We start from the raw sequence: 10862 nt of genomic DNA, 5'->3' as shown, positions 1-10862 counted from the left end.
CTACAGCGTCAGGGCAACCAGTCGGGTACACCCTGACATATTTTTGAGCAGGAACGCCCTGCGGAATAGTTTCCGCAGACCCCAGTACATGCTGTGGAAACATCAGCCTCATTCAGGTTGGAGTTTCCCTCCCTGCCCTGATCTGGTGCGGAACGTGCTGTGTTGGTGGACCATTGAACAAATCCAGGGTGGAGGGCTGCAATGTGGCTCTTGCTCCCACACTCTGAGCAGGAGATGTCATCTTCACAATTCCTTGCCAATTGTGAAGGCTCTGCAGCACCTTTAACATATTCCGTGCCTTTTTAAGAGTGCTTTCCTTTCTTCTATTGGCTTCTGTCTAAACCCACGACACCTGGGTAAGGGGTGGGGTTTATTGTGTAGTGGGCAGCGCTCTGCTAGATCATCTCTAGTGGACGACTCGCTTCCAGATTGGGTGCCAAACGATGCAGTCCTTGTACCGTTGGAAGGGGGCAGAGGAGACCCTCGTTTTAAAAACTGACACAGCTTTGTGACCTTCGGCTTTAGACGATTGCTTAGCGCCTGATAACTCACTGCTGAATGCTGTCTGTGTGAGGCCAGGGTCATTGCGCATCCGTGCTTCCCGACACACAAAGTCCACAAAGAAGCCGAATGGGGGATAGGGAGCCCCGCGATCTTCTTTGTACTCAAAGCCTAGAGAAAGCCTTTTTTCCTGGAGATAAAATGGCAGCTTCTGCACCACAGGGGTAACACCACGAGGAGTATCCAGTAACTAAGCCCAAGCAGGTTACCATCTTCTTTGGCAGCCTGTATTTCCGACAGCAAGTCTCCCAGCTCTCTTAGCTTACGACCGTCTCTGTTTGGAATCTTGGGAAAGTTGTCTAATCTTTAATCTCGATGACCTCTGGTGAACCATAGCATTCATTAAGCCTATCCCACATAGCTCTGAGTCCGTTTGCTGGTTGGTTTGCATACACGGATCGTATTCGTCTGGCATGTTCAGCTGAGTCCTTACCTAGCCATTTCACAAGAAGGTCAAGCTGTTTGCTTGGTGAGAGGTTGAGGCCTCTGTTGGTATTTATAAATGATGCTTTCCAGGCTCTGTAGAATTCGGGACGGTCGTTGAAGTGAAGGAGCCCTGTAGACACCAGTTCGCGTCGAGCCATAAATCTAACAAGGTCTGACTGTCATGCGGCGGCTGTGTGAAGGCAAGAGAGGACCCAAATGCACGGCTCTAGACACACGGGGATGAACTCAAAGGCAGGTCTTTATTAACAGGAACATAAGAAGTCATACAAAAACTATACTGGGAGCAACTAAAGCTGAGGCACTGGGAAGACACGGTAAATGCACACAACCTAGAGGGACGACGCAACACAAAACAAAGGGACACTCTGACATAAATACACAGAAGGTAATGAGGGAAGTGGGAACACACGGGGAACACAGCTGAAGACAATTACTCATGACCGGGCAGGGAGGACATGAAACTGAAAATACTGACACCAAGATGTGGACCTTAAACACAACACAGCACACAGAGAAGAGCACAGAGAGAGAGGCAGAGAACAAGGATGAATACACGAGGGGATGAGGAGAACACAGAACACAAAGGACGGGAACACGGTACCACAACAAACACCACAATAACAGCATGGACAAAGGGGGGATCCAAATACCAAACCAAACAATCCAATGAACATAAGGAACGAAATACAAAACCACAGGAAAACTGGGGCCCCAGGACGGAGGGACCGAGTCCGAGAACAAGATAACCACAAAAACCGGAGCACAAGGAGCAAACAAAAAACAGTTCGGGAGGCTGACCTGGAGGATGGCAACACAACAGTGCAAAACAGCGCAGGTCAGGCGGCTGACCGTGCGGACGGCAACGGCGCGAAAACAGTTCAGGCGGCCGGCCGTGCGGAAGGCGGCGGCGAAGGAGACGACAGAGCTGTTGAGGGGGCCGGCCGCGTGGACGGCAACGGTGGCGGCAAAGGGGACGATGGAGCCGTTCAGGGGGCCGGCCGCGTGGAAGGCGGCGGCGGCGGCTCCCAAGCGTCAGGCGTACTGGCCAAGGCTTGGTGGGCACAGGACCAGGCGAGGCAGGACCAGACGTTAGCTTAGCAGCTGACGCTGCAGACGAGGATGAAGACTCAGATGAGGCCGAACCAGACGAGGATGAAGACTCAGATGAGGCCAGACCAGACGAGGACGAAGACTCAGATGAGGCCAGACCAGACGAGGACGAAGACTAGGATGAGGCCGGACCAGACGAGGACGAAGACTCGGATGAGGCCGGACCAGACGAAGCCGGAGACGGAGGCGCTGCAGCAGGCGGCGGCATGGATGACACTGCTGCTGCAAACGTGGATGAGGCTGCTGGTGGAGCAGCTGGTGGCTGGACGGGCTCCTCGGGCCCCCCAGCTGACGAGGCAGGAGGCTGGATGGGCCCCACGGACCCCCCAGCTGACGAGACAGGAGGCTGAACGGGCCTCTCTCAAATATGAGTCCAAACGTAGGAGAAACGGTCTCTGAGTTGACTCTCCGGGCAGTACAACGGTTCATAAGAAGTTTGGGTTTGGATTCAACATTTACAGATCGTGAGCCTTCAGAGCCTACGGCAAGAGTCACAGAGTTTGCATTCCTGCATTCAGAGTAGTGAGAACTAGCCTCAGAGTGAACAGAAAGAGTGTCTTTGTCACTCACCCCAGCCGGCTGCTCAGTAGTCCCGGAATCCGGCTGAGGAGAGGACCGGCGACGGCGTGCACGGCGTCTCCTCCTTGATGAGGGAACGGAGGTGACGGGGGAAACCAGTGATAATGCGGGGGTGACGGTCTCCTCTTCATCATCCGACCACATCGCTGCTAGGAAAGCAGCGGGAGAGCGACGGTCAGAGCTGAGAGGAGATGGAGAAAGGCTCTGCGGCAGCGGCGCCGAATAACCCTCTCGTTTTAGCAGCCGCTGTTGCGATACCGAGAGCCCCGTCTGCTGCTGCGATACCGTCGCGGCGAGCTTAGTTCGCTGCCGCTGCGGCGGCTGCCTGGTGGAGATCTCCGTCTGCTGTCGCTGTGGTGTGGAATCCCGGGAGGAGACGGGAGCTCTAGAGTCCACGACGAGTTCAGGGGGCCGACCGTGCACACAGCGACGGCGGCGATGGGCGAACAGTTCCGGAGGCCGACCACTTGGAAGGCAGTGGCGGCCATTGAGCAGGTCCGGAGGGAGGCCGCGATGCCAGCGGTGGCGACAAACCCTTTCAGGAGGCCGTCCTCAAAGGCCATGATGCCACCTAATAGGCCCGGAAAACGGCCGGCAGAGGCGAGGCGGAACGGGTCGAGCTGGCTCTGACGGCAGTGTGGCAACCGCAGGACCAGACGAAGACGAAGGCGGAGCCGAAGCCGGACCAGACGAAGACGAAGGCGTGGATGAAGACACGGAGGCCGGACCAGGCGTGGATGAAGACACGGAGGCCGGACCAGGCATGGATGAAGGGACGGAGGCCGGACCAGGCGTGGATGAAGGGACGGCTGCAGAACCTGACGGCAGCGGGACGGCTGCGGAACCTGACGGCAGCGGGACGGCTGCGGAACCTGACGGCAGCGGGACGGCTGTGGAACCTGACGGCAGCGGGACGGCTGCGGATGATGATGTAAAAGTCGCGGGTGACGATTCAGCAGGTGATGGCTGAACCAATTTCCCCGGACCATCAGCAGGTGTGAGGATGTGCTGGCTGGGTCCCCCAGGACCCTCAGCTAACGAGGCGTGGTGCTGGGTGGGCTCCTCGGGCCCTCCAGCGGACGTGGCGTGGTGCTGGACGGGCTCCTCGGGCCCTCCAGCGGACGTGGCGTGGGGCTGGACGGGCTCCTCGGGCCCTCCAGCGGACGTGGCGTGGGGCTGGACGGGCTCCTCGGGCCCTCCAGCTGGAGCGGATGCAGGGCCAGAGGCAATAGGGACCCCTGACTGAGGGCGAAGATGAGAGGCTGATTTAGCAGAAGATAAAGCTGACGATTCCTGCACTAGCTGCGCTACTGACTGGGCTATGGACCATAATAAAGTCTGCAAAAGGTCTGATTGAGGTAGCGACTGAGCCATGGATAACTGAACTTGAGGTGATAGTGGTGGTGGTGGAGTTGGTGACACTGGTGACTGGGCTACAGACGGCCGCTGAGCAGGTGACACTGGTGACTGGGCTACAGACGGCTGCTGACCAGGTGACACTGGTGACTGGGCTACAGACGGCTGCTGACCAGGTGACACTGGTGACTGGGCTACAGACGGCTGCTGAGCAGGTGACACTGGAGACTGAGCTGAAGGTGGCTGCTGATCAGCTGACTGAACTGAAGGTGGCTGCTGATCGGAAAACTGAGCTGAAGGTGTGGAAATGAAAACTGCACCAGTCCGTACTACAGGTGAGAATGGAAGTGTGGTAGGATGATGATGGCAAGGGTTGCACTTCTTCCTCAGGGACGGATCAAATGATTTGGTGATAAACCGTGGCAAAACATGCTGCTGTCACTGAGAGTACCAAGTGACGAGGGCCTCCAGGAGAACAGCTGAATCCTCTTTCCCTGGGCCGCCCATGCCAAACAGTTCAAAGGCTAGCCTCGCTCTTAGAGCTGTTATCATTTTCTTAAGTCCGTTTATGTGCAGAAAACTGACGGTGGAGGCAGTAGACAAGAAATTATCAAAAAACACTACCTCCATATGCCTCGTGTAGGGGCTCGCAGCGTGGATTATCCTCCGACAGTAATCCCATAGGTGCGTGAGATTCTCTCCCTCAGAGGTGAAAAGTGAGTCCGCTGGATCCATACTGGTCGCGTCATTCTGTCAGGGCTCTGTGTGCGGGCAGGCAGAGATGAGGATCCAAATGCAGGACTCGGAAAACGGAATGTAACTCAAAAACCTCAGCTTTATTGCTGGCAGGAAAACAAACATGAAGTGAGGCTGGAACACTGAGACCAAGGACACACAGGCATAATCTGTGGGTACGACGCGACACTGGGCATGGGAAAACACAGGGCTTAAATACACAGGGTAGTAATGAGGAAATGGGCCACAGAAGGGAGACACAGCTGGGAGAGATCAGGGCTAACGAGACATGGGGAACAAAGCTGCACACACTAACATAAGACAAAGACTTTCACAATAAAACAGGAAACATGAATCACAACTCAGAGACATGGACTCAACACAGAGACAGAAAATGAAACATGGAACTGAACTATACATGAAACCACCATTCCTAAAACATGGATAATAGAAACATGAAACTCTAATAATAATAATAATAATAATAATAATAATAATAATAATAATAATAATAATACATCACAACAAGAGAATGAGAAACAATCCAAAACACCAAGATAACTGAAACACAAGGTACCAGAGAAACAAAAGTGAACCAAAACATAAAAAACTCAAAATACTGGGTCCAACGGACCCAGAACCGTGACAGATTCCCTCTGAGTGTGTGTGTGTGTGTATGTCGTCCTCAAATGCTCTCTCAATTCACCCGTTGCACTTCTGACCTTTCACCAGAACAGAGGCTCATCCTTATGTGTAACAACCTAACTGCAAAGCCTGCAACTTCCTGTCAGCCTGCAACTTAGTCTTTCTGAAAGACACACACACTGTTTAAACATCTGAATGCAATATCAATACTGTAAAATATATTATTAATGCAATGGTAATGATGATGATTATTTAACAATAGCAGTAAAATAATTTCCCTGATCTCCACACTTCCCCTTTTGACCCTCTTTTTTCCCTAAAACAAAAAAGAGGGTCACTACACTTGTTTCATTTCTCTGACATCCATCCTCTGGCTCAGCAAATCAGACAACAGCCTCATGTCATCTAAGGGGTCCAGTAATAAACACCAGCTCCCATCCGAGAACACTCCATGCGTAAGCTTAGGTTTTCTCGGTCCCTCTCTTGTGGTCCATCAGGCCTCGGGCCTCCAGCATCCTCGCCCCCCCTGTGGTCGCCGAGATCTTCTGCAAAGGAAACAAAACACCTTTTCCTGCACCTCCCTAACTTATCATATTTGGGACTCTGTAATCAAAAGCCTTATCCTAATTATCTTCTTGACTTATTGACTTGTATTTATATATATTCTTCAACGTTACTTATCACTTTAAAACTCTTAAAGCGCTGCTTTCACGTCCGGTTGCTCGCTCTATTTTCCCTTATCTGATCATCAACATCCTGTACACAAACTGTCGCTGCTGCAAGTTCCTCCACTCTGATCTAAAGTCACCTTTCACAAGAAAATCATTATAAGCGCCTATTCTACTAAAAGCTCCAAAAGAAAACAACCACTTTAATCAATTAAGGTTAAGCATATAAGCAATTACTCATACATAATTGTCAAAGGAGCTTGCAAAGAAAAGCGTCTGGACTTCTTTAAGTTGTTTGAAGACGTTTCACCTCTCATCCGAGAAGCTTCTTCAGTTCTAAGGTCAAATGGTGGAGAGTCCCAGATATAAACCTAGTGGGAGTGACCCCCCACAGAAGGACAAAAGGACCCCCTGATGATCCTCTAATCGCCTGAGCCAAGGTGGGAAACTGGGCGTGGGTCCCAATCAGCCAGAGTTTCGGGTGTGTTCATTGTGAAACCTGGCCCCACCTTATCATGCGAATTCCTGAGGTCAGATGGCCCCGGATGTGAGTGGGCATTAAGGCGTCTGGGAAGGGATCTCAAAACTGGATTATAGATGGCAGAGAGTTGGTGTCGTAAACCCCCGCCTCTGTTCAAAGATGGTCGCTCACAGTGGACATAGATGGCTTCTTTCACTCCTCTTTCAAACCATCTGTCCTCTCTGTCCAAAATGTGAACATTGGCATCCTCGAAAGAGTGTCCTTTATCCTTAAGATGCAGATGGACTGCTGAGTCTTGTCCTGTGGAGGTGGCTCTTCTGTGTTGTGCCATGCGCTTGTGAAGTGGCTGTTTGGTCTCTCCAATGTAGAGGTCTGAGCATTCCTCGCTGCACTGTACAGCATACACCACATTGTTAAGTTTGTGTTTTGGCGTTTTGTCTTTCGGGTGAACCAGTTTTTGTCTGAGCGTGTTGCTGGGTCTGAAATACACTGGGATGTCATGCTTGGAGAAAACTCTCCTGAGTTTCTCTGATACACCGGCTTAACAATGTGGTGTATGCTGTACAGTGCAGCGAGGAATGCTCAGCATGAACACACCCGAAACTCTGGCTGATTGGGACCCACGCCCAGTTTCCCACCTTGGCTCAGGCGATTAGAGGATCATCAGGGGGTCCTTTTGTCCCTCTGTGGGGGGTCACTCCCACTAGGTTTATATCTGGGACTCTCCACCATTTGACCTTAGAACTGAAGAAGCTTCTCGGATGAGAGGTGAAACGTCTTCAAGCAACTTAAAGAAGTCCAGACGCTTTTCTTTGCAAGCTCCTTTGACTACGATGACCTGGATGACTGACAACCTTCACAGACACACTCATACATAAATTTCATCATAGCTAAACGCTGCCTTGAAACAACTCCTGTGTGTTAACACTAACTTCATTTTAAAACTCACATTTCCTATGTTATAACCTGTTTTTAATATAGCCTTTTTATTTCATTTTACTCCTTTTAATGTAACAATACCTTCTAATTCTAGTTTATCAGAATTAACCAAAATATATCCTTTCCTTCCTCTTTGGTCCTTCTTTAAGTTCAGTTAAAAGCTGAATGAATTTGAGGCCTTTTGCCTGGAATCAATACTGTCATGTGTGTTTATGGACTCTATGTCTATAAGCGTGTGCAGTCCTTCAATAACTCATATCATCCTCACAGTAGATTGGCTAATCATAGCGCTAGCCAAAGGCTCGTGACCCTCAAGAGACGAATTGAGCCACAACAAAGGCACAAAATGCAATATGTATAAAAATCATTTCTACTTATAAGCTCTCCCCTTTATCCTAAAAATAAATCTATGTAATATCTGTATGTGTAAGCCTACATTACAACCACTGTATACAGCTTTAAAACACCGGCATTGTAGCTTCTAAACAGGATTCAGTTCACTTTAATCCTTTAACCTTAACATAAAAATCACAAGCTCTGCTTCAGTATTACCATATCTAAATGATCAAAAAACCCAAAAGTCATAACATGATCCTAAAACCCATTTCAAATTATTAAACAATTAAATTATTAAACCTTAAATTCCCCCCTTAATACTATACAAAACTAAAAATGCTCAGTTTTCCCCACTCATGATCCAATCTATGTCATAAAAATAAACTTAAAACAGTTATCAGTCATGTGTTTCTTCAATTAATGGTAACTGAGTTATATCAAAAAATGTTTCCCCCTTCGCCTTTGGCATTCTCCCAACAATATACTATAATCCTGTAATCTACCACACTCAATAAAACAGAAATTTTCTCTGGTAAAAGCAAATTGTTTGTCCACATTTATTCATCCCCACCTTAATCCAGTCACACACATTCACTCACATGCATACACACCATATTTTTTGCTAATAGTGGAGCCTCCCGCGCAAATGATCAGATTCTCCACCCTCAGTAAAATGAGCTCATTTATTTCTTTTGTTTTCCATAGGAAAATAGTTCTTTATGCTTTTGGACTGGATTGACTCGCTACAATCCTTTTAAACAGGGACTTACAACCTGATCAGGTCCCCACAGGTAGCTTTCTCCTCAGCCAGTTGTAATCTGGAAAGCCCACCTTATATTTGCTCTCCCGAGAATTTGTCAGCGCTGTTATTCACTGTTCGAGGCCTGCTTAGAACAAAATGAGAAAAAGAGAGCTGATTATTAGCTCATGAAAACACCAAACCAAATCACCTGACAGGTTTTCTCTAAGTGCACTGTTACAAAAATAATGGGCCCCCTCTTAGACATGTCCATGTTTCCTAAAACTCCCTCTATTAAAACAAAAACAACAACAACCCGAACCTAACTGACAGAATCAACCCATCACCACAACAACCTCAAAAACCTTAAACACACAGAAGTTTTGCCACCACATAATTTCACCTCCTCAATCCACCGAAAGTCTCGTTAAAACCACACAATTTGAACACAACAATCACCCCCTTTATGCACTTTAACATACTTAGATTCAGCATAAGATATTAACCCCCTTACAACAACATATCATCACTAAACTATAAATTTCCTATCCAAATCTGCACTCCTCTTCTCTGCCATGCTTCCTCTCCTGAAAGCCTCAGTCACACACACACAGGAAGCTTCTTCGTCACCACTCACTCCAGCTAATTTGCATACGGAGTCATCTCTCAAGAAGTTGCCATAACAAGAGAAACATATGTTTAAACATTACCACCTTATTGAATTATTTTGTTTCTTTCCACAGTGATCACTGGTTTTGATCACTCAGTACCAGGGCACTTCTAAGTCACTTTTTTGAAACTACTTTAATCACCTCTTCGTTTTCCCATAACTCACTCCCTTTGTCATATAGCTTCTTTGAGTTATTCCTCAACTTCAAACTCAAATGTATTCTATCAAACATTCATACCATTCTATCACTCATACAAATAGCAAGCTGATCTTCATTGTGTATGTTTGTGTTCTTAGCCAGGTTTAATCAATGTCTATGCATTAATCTCCACGAGCTTGTCCTTGTAAGGTTAATGCATTTTCTGCTTGTGTATGTGAATTTGCATATGTTGCTTTTGCAGTGTTTCAGACTCCTGCACAATTCTCCACTTAAGCCGTCAGTGTTCTCTTTCCCAAATTTGCTAACCCAAATTTTAAGTTCCCACCTTATTAACAGCATTCCTGGTCCTCAGACATAGGTCGGAGTTTGCCTGTGAGGTTCAGGGACACATGGTGCTGTGAACAATTCAACCAAAAACTTGCCTTAACATGTCCACTCATGTTAACCTATAGGTTTCTTCCGACCGCTGCATGTGGAGAATTGATCCAGGTCTGTTGAAGAAACACACTTGAGAGATTTTCATTATTATCATAAGTACTTAAAAACTACCCGTTTCCCTCTCTCTGGCCAGAAATACCAACTTATGTTATGTGTATAAGTGTAAGCAGGTCTTCATTGCTTTTCCTATGTACACTCAACAAAAATATAAACGCAACACCTTTGTTACTGCTCCCATTCCCCATGGGATGGACGTAGAGACCTAAAATTCATTCCAGATACACAATATAACCATCCCTCCCAAACAGTGGTCACAAATCAGTCCAAATGTGTGGTAGTGGGCACATCTGCTATATTGAGATAATCCATCCCACCTCACAAGTGTGCCACATCAGGATGCTGATCTGACATCATGAGTAGTGCACAGGTGTACCTCAGACTGCCCACAACAAAAGGCCACCCTGGAATGTGCAGTTTTTTGCGCTATTGGGGGTCTGGGGACCCAGAACCGGTCAGTATCTGGTGTGACCACCATTTGCCTCATGCAGTGCAACACATCGTCGCATGGAGTCTATCAGATTGTCAATTGTGGCCTGTGGAATGTTGGTCCACTCCACTTCAATGGCTGTGCGAGGTTATTGGATATTCGTGGGAACTGGTACACGCTGTCGTATACGCCGGTCAAGCACATCCCGAACATGCTCAATGGGTGACATGTCCGGTGAGTATGCTGGCCATGCAAGAACTGGGACATTCTCAGCTGCCATCTGCCCTGAACAATGTGAACCATGATTCATCCGTGAAGCGCACACCTCTCCAATGTGCCAGACGCCATCGAATGTGAGCATTTGCCCACACAAGTCTGTTACGGCGACGAGCTGGAGTCAGGTCAAGACCCCGATGAGGACGACGGGCATGCAGTTGAGCGTCCCTGAGACGGTTTCTGACAGTTTGTGCAGAAATTGTTTGGTTGTGCAAACCAATTGTTCCAGCAGCTG

The 10862-nt window shown here is 48.3% G+C and overlaps 1 protein-coding gene across 1 annotated transcript in view; it reads right to left on the bottom strand.

The window, feature by feature from the left end:
- Positions 1 to 6523: 6523 nt before the first annotated feature.
- Positions 6524 to 10862, bottom strand: part of LOC147318290 (uncharacterized) — a 70056-nt gene continuing 65717 nt past the window's right edge. The window contains exon 3 of the mRNA XM_086310131.1: positions 6524 to 7122. Coding sequence (XP_086166257.1) covers positions 6524 to 7122 — 599 coding nt within the window. The remainder of the gene's footprint in view (positions 7123 to 10862) is intronic.

This window comes from Aulonocara sp. 'chitande type north' Nkhata Bay, linkage group LG11, assembly GCF_057382095.1.
Source record: "Aulonocara sp. 'chitande type north' Nkhata Bay isolate Kocher_YH1m ecotype deep benthic linkage group LG11, A_spYH_male_GT1.1, whole genome shotgun sequence".
Lineage (NCBI taxonomy): Eukaryota > Metazoa > Chordata > Actinopteri > Cichliformes > Cichlidae > Aulonocara > Aulonocara sp. 'chitande type north' Nkhata Bay.
Note: the sequence above shows the minus strand (reverse complement) of the source record. Positions and strands in the feature narration are given on the sequence as shown.